Below are 20,137 nucleotides of genomic sequence, written 5' to 3'. Positions count from 1 at the left end.
TGCGTTGATGAAATTTTAATGGAAATTTATTCTGTACAAAAAAATTACACACTTACATAAAAGACACTAAAGCTAATTTACAGCGAATCACGGGTCATAATTCTGAATGTATCACTGAAACAGAAAATCAAGAGAAAAATTAAAATTTGCACATACAATGACTTAAGTAGTTTTTACAACACGTACAAAATGAAAATGAAAATAAGCATAAGTTTTATTTTGGTATTGCCTGCTGTTTTCAATTTTTCATGAAGTTTCTCTGGCAGTTTACATTTTGAGGCAGGTAACAAAGTCTAGTTCATCAAAGCACTTGCCAAACAATTAAACTGGGTCATCATTTGGACAGAATAATAACTATTAACCAAGTAGAACTCTTCATTGCCAAAGTAAACATTTAGATTTGATTGTGTGACAAAAACTTTACTTTTCAAGAAACCAAAATTTTCATCTGAGAGTTGATATCATTAAGTTACGAATGAAAAAGTACTGAGTGATCAAAGCAACTTTTCTTATTCAAAGTTTTGTTTATAAATGGACGTATTAACAAAATGAATTCAAAAAGTAGACTCAGAGTTACTTACCAGACTCAGGAGAAGAGGAATCAGCAGACGCAGAGACAAGTTCTTCTTCTTCATGCGCTTGCTCAAGAGATAATTGCTTGATTTCAGCATCATAGTCTTTCCACTCATCAATTATCCGCATTGCAGCGGTTAATTTTGCTTCTTTAGTAAGCGGATTATTGCACTGAAATACACAATAAAAAGCTGAATCAGTCATTGAGGAAGGAATCATAATATTTGTTAAGACAATGACTATATTCTAAATAGTTCACAGGTAGCTAACACTCAACACTGTGGTGACTAGGTTCAGGAGAGTAAAATGATACATTCTATAATTCTTAAGTCAATTGTTCTTGTTCATGTTAGGCTAAAGTTAAGTTAACCTAACGGAAATGGTAAGCTAGAAACAAAGAAAAACAAATCGTAAACTTTAATTTTCTTTTGCATAAGTACTTGAAAATTATAACATCACAAAAATAGGTTCAGGCAAAATTATACCTATCTCAAGGGTAAAATAAACTGAAAAGTAAAGACATTTTGGTGAAAAAAGTTATCCAATATATATTTAATTGTTAGGCAGGGCTATGTTTTGTCTTATCGTGCTGACATAGATTCAACAATCAAACCAGAGGTACAATCGTAAGCTTTTCTTTCATTCAATTACAAAACTGCCCCGGTAAAAAAATGTCTACCATTCGTGGAAAACTTGCTTTGATGTAAAATTTTAACACTTCAAAATATGATTTTTATATGAAGATATAAAAATAAGGATATTATAATACTGCAATTGAATCATAGACACGAAACTTACTAAATCTATGGTTTTGGCTTTCTTCTTGGTAGAATCATCACACCATGTTTCACACCAAAGCCATTCTTGTGGCAATGACTTAATAGCTACTTGATGGATCATGTTATTAGGAAGATCCTGGTCTAAATTTGATAAACTATTTGGGTCCTGGCTCAGTGCTTGGTACTGGCCTCGCAACCGATCTCCGGCTGCAATCTTCCGGAACCTTTTTAAGTCAACTACATAAAGAGCAGAGATGTGATATTTGCGACCTTGTAGATGATTCCGCCAGTAACCCTGCTTCCAAAACCTGTAGAACAGAGATTAATTAGAATCTTGAAAAACAAACAAACAGAAAAACGGTAGCAAACCATTCTTTCAGACCTCAGAATTTCAGGAAGGTTTTCAATCAATTTCAGGTAAAATTTGATACAATGCTACTTCATAGACTAGGTTGTTCACTTTCGTTATTTCTAAATGGAGAATTTGCAGGTGTCTAAAATTTGAAGAATTCCATGTTTGAATGGACGCTACCAAGTCAGTTGAACTTGAGGATACTCTTGGTTCATAAACTGAACAATTATTAGAGGAGATACAACAAAATGATCTAATCTGCTAAAAAACATGCGTTGAAATGGAAAATGCCACCAGATGATGTCACTAAGCGGCGCATTTTCTCACTTTAAAATCTATATTTATACTATTTCTCATAACCGAAAAAATTATGAAAAATACTGCAAAATCAGCTCTTTAAGCTTTTTCAGATGAAGCAATATAAAATTTGCGTGCGAATTCTCCATTGGATAGTACATCAAAATTAAGATAAAAATAAATGCACACTAAGTATTTATCCTTGTCCCCTCCCTTTACACACATCACTGAAAATATTTTACTTAAAACTGCAGTGGGGTTGAAATTTCCAATTCTTTGACAAAACGTGCATGATACATACCGAAAACCATCCATTTCAGTTCGGCTTTCACAGAAAGGTGTGTACCCATAGGGTGCACCACCAAGATCCAGATCAACTAGCTCCTTCATGTCTGCTCGGACTACTTGATCTGCATCAACGAAAATTATTTTTTTGACACTCAATGGGAACAGCACGTCTAGAAAGAGGATCTTATAGCCCCAAATGATGCGTTGTTTCTCTGTTTGCTGGTGAAGCCATCTTGGCCATTTGTATTGAACCAGTTCATATTCAAAGTTGTATTTTTTCGCCATTTTGGGCAAAAAGTCCTGAGAAAAAAACAAAGAGAATATTGATTACATTCATTAATGGGCTCACACAAAAGTTCCAGTTATCCAGATACTACATTATATGGACTCAAGATTATACTGAACAAGTTAATAGGTATGCGCTGTCAAAACGCAAACCCAAAAAACGCAGCCTTATACAATGTTGGTACCAAAGTTCAGGTTGCACTGTCAGAAAAAGGCAAAAAAAAAAAAGCACAATTGTCCGATCAGAGCTATCCACACATGCATTTTTCTAACCCTTTTATGTTTTCAAATTCACTAATATTTGTTTACGATTGAGTGTAGGTTTTTCTATCCATAATTTGGATTTCTCTGTGATACAAAACGGTCAGGTCTCAATTGATCCAGATGATTGGGGGTTGTATGCAGTTGCTTTGTCTCAAATTTTTTTTATCTTTCAGCCAAAAATTTGATGAAATATGTGATGTCTTAATATTCTCAGCTATAAGAAGTAAACTTTTGAAAACTTGTCACTAAATTGGAACCTACATTTCAATGCAGTTTTTGGGAAATTCAAGTGATTGCAATATCAGCTGAAGTCAAGTTTTTCAGGAAGAAAATTCTGACTGGTCAAAATTTTTGGTGAAAAGTTGTCCTCCATCAATTATATCAAGATTTGTATCTTTTGGTCACCTGTTAAGCATCACAGCGCCTTTACAGCAAAGGATTCGGCTGAACCTCTGTGATAAGTAGCTCTGTTGCCCAGGCTTACATACAAACTTCAGCAAACTTTAGTCTGTTCCACAGTCTCTTTATTAAGAATTCTAGTGGATGAGGATCAACTGCGGTCTTCTCTACATAAAAAACTCTCAAGAATTTCACCATTACATCCTATTATAGATGAGAAACCTTGCAATTTTGTTTATATTGATGAGACCTCCCTTCCTCTAAAATTTCAAAATTAGAAGGCGCAAAATAGGAACTTTTGCAACATCACAACGTAGATATACCCTTAAGCATAGCAGCTGACATTTTCTCTTCATTGAGAAATTCTTTCAGGTTTCCCTAAATTCATTCTAAAATGACTAAGTGATACTTTAAGCACATACGCATGACTAAAATAGGTTTCTGTATACCCTAGCAAAGCTGTCAATACCTTCAAAATGGGCGAGAGATAATTCTTCAGGAACCAGAATTTGACAGGAGATTTTGTGTGTTTAATAACGGACAGCATCATGATTCTTAAGAAGCGTTCATACAGGTGTCCAGAGGCAACAGAGAAGATATTTATGGTTTCCTCTTCTTGAGGGGCTTCTTTCGATGCGCTGAAGGTGCTGAAAATTAGATTTAAAAGTAAATAAATTTCAGAGGGAATGAAAAGGGAGGGGGGCTTGAGATGACATAGGTTGAGGAAATATGGCGCTAAGAATGAGAATTTTTTCTTGTTTTGAGTTGATTTATCCGCCACCCTAGAACCTCGTGTATGTCATCTCCTACTTCTTTGTCAATACATTAGTTTCCTATTTAATTAATTATTCAACAAAATGTGACTGAATTACATTTTGTAGAAATAAATAAAATTGTTTTTAGGAGACAATGAAAATGCTTGTAAGGTGATAGATAATAAAATGTCATGCTTCTTTTAAGGAGGAATTTAACCTCCTCCGAGTTAGTGAAAAACCTCGTTACTCCTCTTGTGACTCGATTCCTTCCACCACACTTGGTCTCACGATGACCTTAAAATATTTTGCCAGTATTTTGCATCATTCCTTTTTATTATCTTGTAAGTATAAAACTTTATATTTTAGCAGATTTTACTTCATTTTTTCATGATACACAGAAGCTCCTAACAAAGGAATCAAAATTTGAGTAGATACTTAAAAGTGTATCTATTACTATAGAATTTGAAGACGAAAATTATTTGTCCTGTGAGAGGGAAAACATTTTTGTGGCCCCTTAAGTCGATCCTTCCTCATGGAGGAGCAGAGAGCAGGGGCATTTGGTAGTTGGTACGCAAGCAGTAAAAAGAGAAATAACAGATTTATTTTCTCATAACAGATTTATTTTCTCCCTTGATTGAAGAATTTTGATAATTTTTATTAGACATTCTTAACCTGTCAAAATCTCTGCTTGCTCACTTCAATGGTGTTCACGTTGTACTGATTTTAACATTCTTTGAAGTCCTCACCTGGTTATAGAGTTCCAGATACCAGACTTGTTGTCATCTTCATCTCCTAGGAGATCAACATTTAACTTGTCGGGTTTCTTCTGCACTTTCAGTTTTAGGACATGAGATCGGAATGAGCTGATGAGAACCTTGATGTCTGCTGAGCCTTCAGGAGTATCTGAGCCTTCGTGACTAAAAACATTAAGTAACTGTTAGCGAAGTTGAGAGGATATAAATATGGACTTTATAAAAATCTTTTATTTTACGATCATGAAATGTTCATTGATCACAAGAAAGGTAATTCCGCTGAAGGCAATAAAAAGATAAATAAGATAATTATCATGCATGAGAGTGAGTTTACTCAGTTACCCAGCTACATATTTGAACGAGGCAACTTGTTTCCTTGAATTTTCATAATTCATAACTTTTTAAGATTTCTGAGCAAAAATCTTCATGACTTTCATTGAACTTATTGAGGATGTTGGGCACAAACATTCAATTCACAGGTCATACTGTTTTAGTGATACTAATGGAGAGTAAGTAAAATTTTAATGGCTTTTATAGATTTCTCCTACTTTCTAAGTTCCTGTCATTCTGTTGAAATATATATTTCATGGATATTATTGGAATGAAACATTCTAGGAACAAATTTTCAGTTATACTCAGTTCTGTCGTGATAAAATATGCACAACTAATGAGATATTCAACAGCATCTCATTACGGTCAAATTAAAGAAAAAGAAAAAGATTTCATATCTACTTTAAAAAAAAATATGCGCTGCAATGTTTCTTGCTCATGCTTCTTAATTTTCTTGTGAACATCAAACAGTCCAACTGAGAGGCTATCATAACACAGGATTTTAGTGATGTATGAAGGTTTGCAATTTGCAGTTCTCTTTGTGCAAAATTCGTATTAGCTTTCCAATTATCCACAGAAGGAAAGGATTTTGCAATGCACAAAAAATGCAGCAATAAGCACCATAAAAAAACAGGTATATTGATGATACCTAAAACTGATAACAGAGGAATTGATACAAAACTAATTTTAGACTCACCTAACAATATCGAAGATCTCACTTGAGCGACCTTGTCTCAGTCGAAGGATCCACATGCCGGGATTTGCTTTGAGCTGGAAGTAACCAAGATTTGCCATCACAATTGTGTCTACCATGACTGGTTGCGTCTCAGTGCCGAGGGTGATCTGAAGGCCTCGTGGTGGATTACCCAGCGTTGCTTCAAAACAATGTCCCTCCAGCAACAGATACTCCAATTCGTACTCACTGGAAGAGATAAAAACATACTTAATCAAACAATAAAATGATACAAAAGTAATTTACAATTACATTGTCCTTATCAACATAAGGCATTTTTGATTGGGCTAACAGTTTACTGACAAAGTGCTTCACAAGTGCTATCAATACTAAATAAATTGTAAGAGTGTTAGACCAGACACATTCATTTCACAGCAATAATTAATTTTGCACAATACTGAAGTTATCATTTAAATTTTGAAGAGACAACTATGTACTATCATGAAAGTTTGGCAGACAGTCTTTCCGATCAATTTCCGTGAGGTCTCAAGTTTGAGTCCTGATTGATTTTTTCACCACTCAGAGAAAGCAATGTTCCTAAGATAATAAAACAGTTTGATACATTTAATCATTGAGTGAATGGTCACAAAATTTGACACACCGCAATTTGTTCATTATTCAGAGAAAGATTCATTACTATGATTTACCATGCTTCCTACTTAAATTTGTTTGTCTTTTTTTTGTGGAAACAATCCATAATATAATTGAATTAATTACATTTAAGGTAATTTCAACATAAAACACTGACGGACTTGCACATACCTATGAACAGTAGAATCTACATCTTGCAATCTTATATTATCGAGATCATAGGGGCTGGCGACGGATTCAACCAGCCAGTTTTCAGGTACATGCATGTTCTGCGTCAGCAGCGGACTGCCTGGCATGTTGGTAAACTTGGCAATAGGACCACTTGAGAGACGTCCATTTGCATCAAACTGAAGCTCTGGTTCTAAAACGAACCGATAAAAACTGGAGGAAAAAAAAGAAAAATACTGATGATGAAAAATTTTAAAAATTTGATTTTCAAATAGGCATGCAATCAAGGAGAAAACAATTGAAAAAACACCAAATGATTTCATCAAATTTAATGCTATGTAAGAGTACACTAAAAATTTCACAAAATTAATTTAGGACTAGCTTAATGCTACAGGATGTCTACTAGAATTTAATTTTGGATTTTCCTGATTTATTGCGCAAATAAATTGACCCTGGTTTGATTTAAAAAAAAATCAATATATTTGATGAATTGAATCACATGTTTGAAAAATGCTTGAGGCAATCGGAATTTTCTAATTAAAGACCAATTTTCCGTACATTTTCCTGATAACATCCAGTTTCCTGATATTTCCTAGTTTTTACTAATAGTGGACAACCTGCCGGTTTAAAATGAATACACGACTGCCATACACGTGGCTGCTTTAATCAAATAAATAATAGGCTGATCCAGGGAAATCTGTCTCAGCCTATTTTTTCTTCTTTGGTGGAGGGTAATTTTGATTCGATTGTAAACATCGAAACTTGGTAATTGCAATTGAATATTGGACTATACTGTACTTTAAATGATTTTGGAAAACAGAAAGAGCCAATAGTTACCTTTTAAGCGGCATATCACTGTTTTTTTCAACACAATTGAAAAATATTCTAATGTTGGCGTTGAGCACTTGGTAGAGAACTTGAAGGATAGGACCAATTTTCTGTGCACCTCGTGAAACAGGATCAACTATTACAACTATATCGAACACAGGTTGACTAGAATTTTTGGCAGGTAATTTAATCATGCTAGAACAAAAAATCGTTAAAGTAAGAAGGAGCAAAATATTTTGAAAAATAATGGAATTGGTTCTGATTGGGTGGACTTGCAGTTATATCATAAGTTTGATTCTGGCTGTCATTTGTAATTTATAAATTATTAATATATGTATGATGTATAATATATTATAAATTATAAATTTACAGTTATATTTACCATACTTTAATAAATTACACTTAGCATACTTTTCTTCTGTAAAAGCCATTCAATTGAGCATCCTGCCAAAGTATTAATGTGAGGATAATTCGAAATTGAAGACATATTTGTGCGACGAAATGTTTCGAAATAAAACACCCCTTTATAGATTTAATCATGGTATTGTTTGAGGTGAGTCCTAGATTATTATGGTTGATTTGATATAACCTCAACGAGCATTTGTACATTCACACAAAGAACACAAATAATTGTAGTAAAGAGCATGAATGAAAAAAAAGAATGGGTAATTGCAGAAAAGATGATAATGGATGTAGCTTTTTTAAAAAAAAAAAAAAATAAAAAAAAATAAAAAAAAAAAATAAAAAAAAACACCGCATCACAGCAACAACTTACATACCTATGTTTCTCATCCAGTGTTGGAATCTGGAATCTATTCTTCGTTTGAGGTCTTGATACTAAAAGTGAAACTGTTCTGGTCAAGACCTCAGTGGTTAGGAGGCTTACATCTGCAAAAAAGACACAAAAATATGTAAAAATGTATATAAAATCAAATGCAAGGAGAACATAATTACAGTTTCAGTTTTAAACCGAAATTGAAGTGAATTCTTCAAAGTCAAGTAAGCATAACAGTCTCTGAATTGCATATTGCTGCTTGGTCCCTGGTCTATCTCTTTTTTTCCTGTAAACATTGCAAAACAATATTATGAGAGCGTTTTCACAGGTCTTCAAATGTCAAATCAATTGTCTCAAGCATTGTAAAGAATCGGGTCATACATTTATAGATAACCAATTCTATGCAATCATCAATATGCTGGTATCATAGAAATGAGAAGTCGAAAAAATTATGAGATGATTACATTTCATGAATTTAGTAGAAAACAAACCGTTTAAACTACAATATCAAAAATAAGATTTTGATTACCTTCAATGTTCTTCTTGAGAACATTGTAGATCTCATCTGTGTAGGAACTAAGGGTATAGCGTTCCAGTAGGGCAAAATCATCGGTGATAAGTGTTTCACCCTCATCAAGGGGACCAATTACACGACCGTTTGTGACCACACCTGCGGCACCAGTTCCTAATTTCAGTGTGTTTGAGACGAACGCAGAATGAGCCTTCAGTGCTTCATCAATCTTATCCCAATCGATATCCTAGGACAAATTAAAACCTTTAGTTGCCAAAGAAAAACTGTCAACCTACAAAAAATCTTCTACAAAATCTAAAAATACAATATACATTCTAAATCAGTGAGTGTGCATGTTTGATTCTGTAGCTGCCAAATACAGCATGATTTTACAGTGCAATTGACATCGCTAGATGAATGGATATGAAATAAAATTGGGAGACATGAGGTCAATTGATCAGGTGGAAATGAAACAGAAGCATTATTAAGTAAGAGGAGATGGCATATAAATACTCAGCTACAGTACTTATACCTACTTTCATTTCTTAAGTAAATGCTGATTATGTGAAGACTCTTTTTATCACCTGAAAGTAAATAAGGGAAAGATGTTTCTCTGAATTTCAATGATAAAAAATGATATAGGATAGAATTCACCATTTTGAAACAACATTATCTCTCAGCTATTTTGCCAATAAAAACTCAATAAGTCACAATAAGCTTTTTAAAACCTTCATACTTACATTCTGTAAAGTGAGACTCTCTCCTGCGCTTTGGAGGTCCTTCGCGTACTGAAGAATGGCATTTACTGATTTAAGGGGTTTCTTGGCAGACGGAAGGGAGACCTCAAAATTACTTTTGTGCAGAAGAGAAGCTAGAGCCAGTTTATTTACAATTTGTGATTTGGTGGAGGAGGTTTCATCAGGATTAATGATCAAACCTATTCGACTGTTCCCGCCAGCTTCCTAAAAACCACCAAAGAAGGAAATATTGAGACACTCAAAAGCACTAAGAAATCCACCTGCAGGACACTCAGATATTGATACATATGTGGTAAGAGTCATATTTAAAGAAAGAAAAAAAGGGGGGAATGGAGTCATAATTACTGATAAAAGCCACATGAAATGAATCAATTCCACAGATGAGGAGATATATAATCCTACTTTTTTCCTCAAATATTAGTTTTTCCTAAATATTATGGATTAAAAGACAAAATACAGTCAACTTCAAAGATAACTCTAGCAATGTAAGATTTTACAAAGAAAAGGTAATGGTAAGAGGGTAAATTGCAATCAGCTGAGTCTCTTAGGGAGCAACTTTGTTAGGCATAATCATAGACTACTTTTTAAAGATGTTTTTCTCTCTCGATACTTCTGTTCAATTGCATGCTAATTTTTTCTATGAAAACTGAATACCCTGGATAATCATTTTGTTCCTGCAAAGATGAGGAGATACGTTCAAGTGATTTAATTAAACTCGTTTGAGAACATTACTTAACTAACCATGTAAGTAAGAGCATTTTGGAGGAGTGTGCGGCCAGCTTCTGTCTCCAGATTTGCGACGATCCAGTGTGTCAAAAGTATCGGCTTTCCACTAGGTTTTGACTCCTCATTTAAGTAGGGAATGAAATCATAATTTAGATTTGATAGGTCGATGAAATTGCTTTTCTCTGAGTTCAAGATCCTTTCGTTCAAACTGCGGAGACAAGTAAACAAATTTTAACTCCATTGATGCAAATATGTATAAACTAAAAGTTCTCTTATAGTGATGAAAGATCCATACTGATCACTTACAGTCCATATTGATTGGTTTTGGAGCAAAATAGATGACAAAATGAATTACTCATACTTGGTTCAATGAAATGAACTTGACACTGCTCTCTGTATAAAAAAAAAAGGGAGTAGAGGTTGGCTAAATTTTGTTGCTGGACATAATGTTCTTTGTCTCCTCTTGAGCGTGACAACCTTTAAGAATCAAACTTGCTACATTTCAATTCCGAGGACAGTGAGGCTGAAAAATGAAATTTTTATTTCATTTATATGTGTCCTCTTGTAAAAGAGATTTTAAGACACTGCAAACTATATACATGGATTAGGAGTTTCATTGTCGATATCCCTTTTGGATGCAACATCCCCATTGTGAGCTAAATGCAATTTTTCTTGGCTCACCGTTGATTGTGTGCCTACATTGATCTGGTTATTCAGACCAACATGGTAAAATTGAACAACATGGCCCTATTCAGGATCTTAACTTTTGAGCATCTAAAAAAAGCCGTATGAAAAAAGGTTCTGTAAAATGTTAAATTCTAAATTTCTTTGGGATAGGTTTAGTTAAGTTAAATTAGGTTTTACTAAGTTGTAAAAAACACAAAACTAACATTCACATCAACAAATCAAACAGACCCTAAAATGATTGCCAACCCCTTCTCTTTATGCCTTTATGGAGAGCCAAAAACATGAACTAACCGTGGCATAACGTTGGGCCGGGACATGAGCCAATCAATGACATCATCACTATCAGTTAAATCTCCTCGGTACACTGCTTTCTGTATGGTGGGTGTTTGCGCCATGATTTCTGTAAGCACTGCTTCTTCAAAATCACCGGCATTAAGTAACTTTTCCGGAAGTGGAATACCATTAAGTAGAACTTGCATCTGTGATCGGAAACCCGAATGAGCGATGAAATCTGCAGCAAGTTTTCGGCCTGTGTTGTACTCTGTATCTGCACCAAAGATATCTTCCAGGTCAGCATCGGAGTGCCTTGTTTTCAACATTTTCTTCACATCAGCAGGAGTGACATCCCTTGGAGTGTCAATGGCTGCATAAACCTTTTAGAAAATAAACACAAGATAACATTTCTCAATTCAACAAAGTTTCACTTTTAAAAAGTAACGGCTAACGCAAAAAAAGTGCTCTCGTAAAAACTAGGCTTTCATAAACATTGTCAACAAAGTGGCTACCATTTGCTTTAAAAACAGAACCTGTATAATTTTCTTAATGATGAGCATTTTTCAGTTGATAAGAACTCTAGATTTAATTAGTGGTGGGTATTAAAGCATCTGGTAAAAAAGTTACTAGGAAAAATAGATGGTACAAGATGAATTTACTTCCTGCTGTTAGTTGATTTAACAAGGAGAGCAAAGCATATAGATACGTTTTTACTTCCTTTAAATCAAAATTAAAATAAATTTGCCTTTTCTTGGGACCTGTGACAAAACTTCTGTAATTTGAACAATATACATACATCTGTGATGAAAGACAGCGCTTTATAGGAGTCTTTTTCTTCTGCTATGTAGTTGAATGCGTTGAAAAGTGCTACGGCCCCGTTTTCGTGACCAGTCAATTTGTCTGGAACGGAAAACAGCAAACCCACATGCAAAGGTGCCGTATGCACAATAAACGACTCTGCTAGCTTCAGCAGCGGCCATGATTTTGTGTCTGCTGGATCACAGATTATCACCTGTAAGATGGGATTAGCAATTGGTGGTTATGTATTTGAATCATGAATAATATAAACAGGGGGCTACGCGCTCTGACCGCTCCGTGGTCCAGCCCTCGGAGGCGCTTTGCGACTTTTAAAATAATCAAGATTGTGGTGTGTTCTCATCATGTTTATAAAATGAGGTAGATAATTAAAAGAAATATAAAACAGGCAGTGTAAAAAGTAGGAGGAATGTAAAATTAAACAAATTTGGAAAGTGATATGGAAATAAATGTAATAAAAGGTTAAAATGAGTGATGAAGGGTGAAACCTGGCCTATAGAGTGGAGGGAATAGCCAACTGCTCAAGCGTTATGTGTTACATCTTATGATTTTATATTATAGAAAGAAATATGACAGGACTAATAAAAACCGTTCAGAATGTGTGTAAAAATTAATTTGCAGAAAAAAAAACTCAGCAAGTAACTCAAGCATCTTTCTAAAACCTCTTTTTTATGTTTGTAAGTTTCTCATGGTTAACATTTAGTTTCCCATTATGGCTTCAATTGGAATGAAGGGGAAGGGAGGAAACTCTACTTTGTTGCAAAACGAGATAACTCCAAATTTTTGTTTTGCAGGTTTTGAAACAAAATATAAAGGACTAATACTCCATAAGACTGAATAAGAGAATGAGTTAGATTTTATGTAACTTAAAATTAAACGTAAAGAGGTAAATGCTTCTATATGGAGAAAGGGATTGAGGGTAAATGAGACTAACCAGATTGTACAAGTTTCTTTTGATGCTGCGAAGCAGGCCAGGAAATGTTGGACGCAGAAGTTCCAGCAATGATGTAGACCACCGCTTGTACTGTTTATCATTTTCAATGTCATTTACCCACTTAATGGCTGAATCTCGGATATCAATTGCATAATCTTTAGTGCCAGACATAGAGAGATCAAGTGCAAGGAGTTTGTTGAACACTTTTTCCTCTGTTACACCTGTAGAAAAAATGACATACATCACAAATCTAGAAAAAGAAAATTCCCTAGGAGAAGAAAGAGTCTCTCTCTCTCTACTGCAGATAGTTTCCTCCAGAGGCCATTCTTCTTTTAATGTATCAATTGTATCAATTCTGCAATGCTTTAGATAAGATCATGAATTAATTACTGAATCGGCATTTGTATCTGATTTTAAATCTTTTTCTTTTTTGTTCTCCCCTCTCACAAGTATTGACCCGGTTTGAGTTGAAACAGAAGTACACAGAGATTTTTCTCAATAAAATTCAAATGAGATTCACATCACTCCGAAAGAATCCTTTTTAAAAATGATTTCTAATATTTTCTCACTGGCAATCATTTACAAATAAATTTTCACATTTTTGGGCTTTGGTTGTGAATTGCTTTTTCTTCCTCACAAAAGATTCAAAATTATTTATGAACACAAAAAATTAAAATTTGAGTTTAAGCCTTCCTTGGAAATTCCTTAAAATAAAATTTTTTCGAATATTTGATCTTGTGATGAAGGACATGAAATGCAACTAGATGAGCCGAATAAAAGTGATGGCTATTTCAGAAGATTTGACGAAAAGAAGAAGATTCTTTTGCACTTTTGCACTTTAATAAACTTTAAAAAGTTTTCTACTTCCAGGGTAGCTCCTCTTTGATGCATCAAATACTTACATTTTTTCATCAAGGAAGAATAAAGGGACTCACCTATTGAGTAGAGCCCTTCCATGATTTTCTGTTCTGATTTGATAGACTCTAGGATTGTCATAATATCTGTGATGTCCATGTCAAAGAAAAGCCCATTGAGGAACAAAGCAGTGTCTTGCGGCTGTAAATTCAAGTTTCCTACAAATTTGTCCTTGTTCTTTTCAATTTCACTCTTTAATTCTGAACTCACAGTGGTGCTTACTAGAGACCTTGCCTGGAACAAACATTACAAAATGATGAACTAAGAACAAAAGAAAAAAAAAAACAAATCTCTGTCAACTTACACTAATCCTAGACATCAATTCAGGCATGATGGAAAATCTCAGTATACATTTAAATTTTGTTTTGCAGTGTTCTCTCTCTGTAATGAATCGGCGATAGACTGAACGATTTTTTGTGAAGTACAGATAAGTTTCTGTTATAATGCGAGGCACTCAACGAGAATACAAGGCATGCAGATCAGATGATTCCATCATTGCAGAGAGCTTGCCGTTTAATGTAGAGAGAGAGTACTGAATATAAAAATGAGATGAAGGTTTTTTTTGTAACTAAACTGTTATTATCAGTGTTTTGGCATGTTCAGTCAAATTTACTGCAAAAAATTGGGCGTTATGATAAAATTCTTGATTTCTTACTACATACATGGAGGTCATCCGAGACACATAACCAGACTGAAGATTCAGGTCTAAACATTTTGATATGGTTGACACCTTTTTGAGACCATCCAACAGCTCCCAAAAGAGAAATACTGGTATCAGTGTGATTAAAAAAATAAAAATTCTTATTATTTGTGAGATTCTACTAGTCAGATTGAACTGCAGCAATACTTTACCAATAGTACACCAAAAACTAAATATGTGCCATCTGAATGCTGATATACCATGGGCAAAAGATAAACCATTTACAAAATGATATTAGTGTGGCACAAGGCACTATGCACTCTAATTTATTTTTTATCTTACCTGCATTGGAAAATTCTGAGCTATGTGTGTGAAGGTTTGCAAGGCATCTTCGAGTGGGGACGATAAAATTCTTTGCGCTGCTTGCAAGCTCAATTCTTGGAATTGCCATACTTTCAGGGGGGCCATTTCACTTAATGTTTCGAGCAAGTTTATTTTAAACTTTTCTAGATCTTCACTTTTATCAGGATATAGCGACCTGAAAATTAGAAAAAAACAATAAAATACATTAAAGTAAACAAATTTAGAGAAGAATGAAAGGAACGTTTTTAGGCTTCTTGTAAACGCAAATTTAAATAACTTCCAGGCATACGCTCAAAATCAGATGTGATCCCAATGACCACTTGACTGTAAATAAGTGCCATAAATATAATTTACAAGTCTCTTGCTGACGTGTGTTACAGCGACTGTTCTTGCAAAGCTGGAAAAATGTTCAAGAAAATAGCAAAATTAAAACCACAGTTTTTGCAAATCGCCACAATGCTAGAGAACAATTTTGAAACATTCCAATGTTAGTGATTTTAAGAGAAAGTAAAAAATAAATTTAAGATAACTTGGTCAGCTGATTTTTGTAGTCAAGCTTATTAGGACCATAAAGTAAATTAGTAAATATATGCATATCTTTCAGAGATACTAGCAAACCATCAAACTAGCAATTTAGAATTTCACAAGAGACATACTTAATGTGACCTCTTGGGTAATCAAATATTTACATGTACACTTTACACTTCGAAACACATTGAACTTTTATTCAAATCTATCAAAATTACTTCTCATTAAAGCCAAAATTGAATAGACGTACTTGAGCCTCTTAAAGTTGAAGCCCTCAATTTCTTCGTCTTCTTCTTCTTCCTTGTTTCCGCCATCTTTAACGACTGAGTCATCTTGTGCCTTGTACTCAGTGGACTTCATTGCAAGCTCAACTCCATAGCCTGACAGCCGCACCCTTCGCAAGGGCCTCTCTCGTACATGGTGCCGAATAACATAATCTATGCGCCCTAACTCTGCTTCGGATTTTAAAATTGCATGGAAGTCAGTAAACTCTGGAGTGCCTAGCTCTCCATAAAGTACAGCTGTGATCGACCGATTCTCTGAACCTGGATAGTGGTGATCCACACGGAAGGTTTCCAACCTTGATTCACCTGTTGGAAAAAGGAACATTACTTTAATGCAAGATGGGGGGGAAAAAAATCAGAGTAAATTACCGAAAAATCAGAGTAAATTTATCAGTAATGCCCATGAGGCAAAAATGAGAAGCCTTTGAAAATTTCTTTCACAGAGGTAAAAATTTAAAAGCTTAAAATTGCAGTTCCTAAATTTGATTAACCTCCTCATCATGAAATGACCCATCAAAAGATGTCCAATTAATTCTAATTCATTCGATAAAATATGAAAGAAAGAGCAAATAATAAGAGTTTTTATCTGTCAAGTATAAAAAGTGTACCTAGGTACAATTTTAGTAGATCATTAAAATTAATAAAAAAAAAGGTCATGAATCAAACTCAATAAAGATCTAACTTTATAGAGAGGACAAAAATTATTATAGGTGGCAATCAAGAAACTGTAGCGATAAAATGATTGTCTGCTTATAATGTTTTATTATTTTGGTGATTAAAAGGACTGCTTACCTTGGGAAAGTTTATCAAGGGTAGAACGGAGGTCACCAGTTGTGCAAGCAGTGGTCCCTGCGAGGACAGCAGCTGTTGGACACGCAATCCCTACTTGCCGTCCCATCTGCGCGTACATTTCGATCAGTGGTGAATATACGTGCAGAGCCAAGGAGAGCTTCAGCAGTGATATTCGTGCTGGTGAAATGAGAGAACTGGCCACTGCAATTGCAACATCATATTTCTGCTTGTCCGTCTCTGATAAAAGAGAATAATTAGGTTATTTAGATAAAAACATAAAATATTTGCCGATTAAAACTTCTTATAGAGCCAGAAATAATTACTTTTCTGAAAAAGTACCTACTTACATGAAGTATTTGTAGTCTTGGTGTTGTTTATGAGAGGTACTTACTTAAAAACAAAGAATTTGATAATGGCACCTGATGGCAAGAAAGATATGGTGAGAAGAGAGCTACAAATATAATGTAGACAGTTGAGAAATAAAAGTTTGTACTCTGATGAGCATTCTCTATCTGTGGTGAGAATATCAGTTTTACACTGAAAAAACGCATGTTGAAAATCACCAACATTCTCTGATTGAGAAATCCTTACAACAACCACATGTTTGAACCTATCACTGCAACAGACTATTGTACCATTCAGCTGTATAAGGCTTTCAAAAGACTTTATGGAAAGAGCATCCGTGAATGAATCTGATTGCTGCTCCACGAGAACAATGTCTCATTATTTTTGAAAAAATTTACCAGAGCAGCAGGGATGTAGAAAGTTCTTTGCCTTCCTATTTTAAAAACCACTTTTTCCTCAGATAGGTAGTAAAAAAACAAAAAAAACTTTGGTACGGCTCTGTCATATAGGTACTTAAATTAAGGAAATTTTGCGATAAACAGATGATTTTCACCACTGTTTCGCAAATGAAAACGCGACTTTGCCGGTTTTCCTACCTATTTGAAAGCACCGTTTATCGGGGCCTTCCCATTTTCGCACGCGATCAATTGCGACCCGCCTTGTCGGGAGGTCAAGAATTTTTTGCACCTCTTCAGCACATTGAAGTCACATTCGTTTTTGAAAAAATAAAATAGAAGAACTCTAATGAGAAAGTCATAAATCAAAAAAGGAAGACTTACCCAAGTCAATGAGCGGTGGTTCAAGTGCATTGACAGCTTCGACAAACTTCCAAAATAAATCATTGCTCTCTTCTGTGATGAACTCAGAGATTTCAAGAACTATGGGAGTTTCCTCCCATTTGGCATCAATCACAGTTGTGACCGATTTTGGTTTCTTTTTTGCGTCACTGGCAACAAACAGGAGGAGGAGCACTGCCAGCACAAACGGTGACATCTCCATTTCATTGGCACATAAGAATCACTAGAACCAAAAAAAGGCACAAATGATGAGGTTAATATTTGGATAAAACTTTATATATATCGACAGTGTAAATCAGCAATCACATAACTCAGTTTGCTACATCGCAGACTTCCTGTCATGTTCATTTTTTAAATGGAAAACTACTCAACGGCAATTCTTTAATACTGCCATGATCTTTCTTCTCTGTGAGAAGAAAAATTCTGAATAAACTTCAAGGAATGATATCAAGTTGTTCTCCTTTAAAAAAATAACATAGAGGTGGAGATTTTAAGACACCGCAAACAAGATAAGTGTTTGCGGACTTTCGCCGTCGATATGGCCAGACCAGCAGTCATTTAATTGCAGCTAAAGAATAATATCTTAGAATAAATAAAATAAATTTTTCAAACGGTTCCGCAAGTAAACATCTCTCTAGATGCAGCAGCTAGCGAAGAGTGGGTAACTTTGGATTATACGTCTCACCTGAAACTATCTCCTTGACTTTACCATGTAGGAAGTAAACGAAGACAATATGGAATGATTGTTTCCATTTACTTACTGGCTAGTTTTAGAGTTCAGACTTTATTTCATAAAAAAATGTTAGAAAACCTACGTCTTGGCCGGTAAACAATCCTAAAGATGCGAATACCTCCTTTTCTTTCTCTAGGCTAAAGAAGTCTGAAAATTGTGTCTTTCATGCATAGATCACAAAGATGAGCTGTACAACGATTTTGAGGAGTAATTCACACACTTGTGTTTCAAAACGGTGCAAATTAAACAGATCTTTAGAAAGGACGTGTGAGAGTTTGTAAACGTTGATGTCCTTTCCATGGTTGATTCCTGGATAGAATAAAACATCTGAGTTCATCTGTTACTAAACACAGTTTTTCTTTGAGATACCCTTCAACAAGGGTATACAATTCAAAGAAATGGATACTGACGGTTTTAGCAAAATTTATCTTCCTAATTATGCGGTAAATATTTGTAAAGCTCTTGTGGTTTAAGACTGACCAATCGCATACGATAATTTTATAGAGAGACGATGATGATCGAAGCAATGATTCGCAATACGTGCCGGGTGACTTTCATTCTGCCGATTAAAGTTTAATTGAAGCTGAAATAAAAATTGCTGATAATGAAGATATTATCATACAGACAAACTTGGAGGTTATCTCACCTGACAAACACTTGTTAAAGATTTGAAAAGTTGAGAGCACGAGTAGTAGGATGTTTTTTCATACTGTGATGCTTGATAGACTTTAAACACTAAAGAAAATTATTACATTAACCAGCTAAAATTAATTAATTTGATATTGATTAACGCGTGTCAATTCAAGCGGTCTCTTGTGTGTTTTGTTTTGACACGGCAAGTATAGTATAAGTACCACGTTGCAAGGATGTCAATTGAACTCTAATAAGGGATTATTCAATTACATCACGGGAATGAAGAAATTAATTCCAGAATTGAGTTGGGGAAAAGCAGAATCTGTGAACGGCAAAAGAAATATTTTCCTGTCGAAATCGCCGGGAAACAACGTAAATAAAGGCGAAAAATTCGGAAAGCTACAGATTAAAATGTACCATGAGGCAATGCTGGACAGTTGTAGCTACGTTATTGGTCAATGGCTGAGGAGTCGCAAAAATATAGCCAATAGGATATCTTCACGCATATTGCCGCGAACTTGGAGTAATGCCGATTTTCGAAGATTGAATTCTATTGTTCGTAAGAATGCACTCTACTGCATAATAATTTTACAGGAAAATGTCCCTAAATGTAAAAGACTATTTTAGACGAAATTACCGCAGCTAAAAAAATTTTCTCGTTTCACCCGATTCAATAAAATTATTGGTTTAACTTCTCCTTCGGACTCAATTAAATGGAAATTTATCGTATTTGAATTGCACAGTAAAAATTTTAATTTATCCGATGAAGTTGGAAGAAAAGTTGCATTGTGTGAATTGAGCATACCTAGGAGTTAGCCCAGGTAAAAATTGGCAGTAGAATCTGTGTTCCAAAAAACCATAGACCTGCAGCCGGCTGTAAGATTTCCAATAGCTTCTATAGCCGGCAACACAATTTTTTATAGCCTTTTATAGCCGATGGCGATTAAGCAACAGCCTGGCGATAAAGTGTATACTAAACGTTATTAATTACGGATGCTCAGGACTTAGTGAGTTTTTGGACTACCGCTCTCTCTTGGGGCCGCAGTATCTTGATTTATTTTGCGAGGAAAGCTCCGTCCTTTTGAAGGATGTGACCTCGGTGTGTAATAGTTGCTTCAAGCGCCGCGGGCGGGCAGCCAGCGCTGAACGCGCACTGGCGCCTACAAACCTAACAGGGATACTTCACGCATTGCGCAATGCGTGAAGTATCCCTGTTAGGTTTGTGGGCGCCAG

The 20,137-nt window shown here is 35.0% G+C and overlaps 1 protein-coding gene across 1 annotated transcript; it reads right to left on the bottom strand.

Moving 5' to 3' along the window:
- Positions 1 to 8: 8 nt before the first annotated feature.
- On the bottom strand, positions 9 to 19,126 carry Uggt (UDP-glucose-glycoprotein glucosyltransferase). The gene is made up of 22 exons (XM_019056178.2): positions 18,918 to 19,126; positions 17,521 to 17,761; positions 16,397 to 16,633; positions 15,571 to 15,910; positions 14,772 to 14,967; positions 13,810 to 14,023; positions 12,875 to 13,095; positions 11,921 to 12,136; positions 11,143 to 11,504; positions 10,180 to 10,372; positions 9,421 to 9,642; positions 8,699 to 8,927; positions 8,174 to 8,282; positions 7,404 to 7,589; positions 6,570 to 6,779; positions 5,772 to 5,996; positions 4,739 to 4,909; positions 3,707 to 3,884; positions 2,303 to 2,589; positions 1,372 to 1,660; positions 582 to 744; positions 9 to 114 (listed from the first exon to the last, which is right to left on the bottom strand). The coding sequence occupies exons 2-22, from the start codon at positions 17,738 to 17,740 to the stop codon at positions 95 to 97; spliced, it is 4,488 nt and encodes a 1,495-aa protein (XP_018911723.2). The 5' UTR covers positions 17,741 to 17,761; positions 18,918 to 19,126; the 3' UTR covers positions 9 to 94.
- Positions 19,127 to 20,137: the final 1,011 nt, after the last annotated feature.

Source organism: Bemisia tabaci, chromosome 3 (genome assembly GCF_918797505.1).
Source record: "Bemisia tabaci chromosome 3, PGI_BMITA_v3".
Classification (NCBI taxonomy): Eukaryota; Metazoa; Arthropoda; class Insecta; order Hemiptera; family Aleyrodidae; genus Bemisia; species Bemisia tabaci.
Note: the sequence above shows the minus strand (reverse complement) of the source record. Positions and strands in the feature narration are given on the sequence as shown.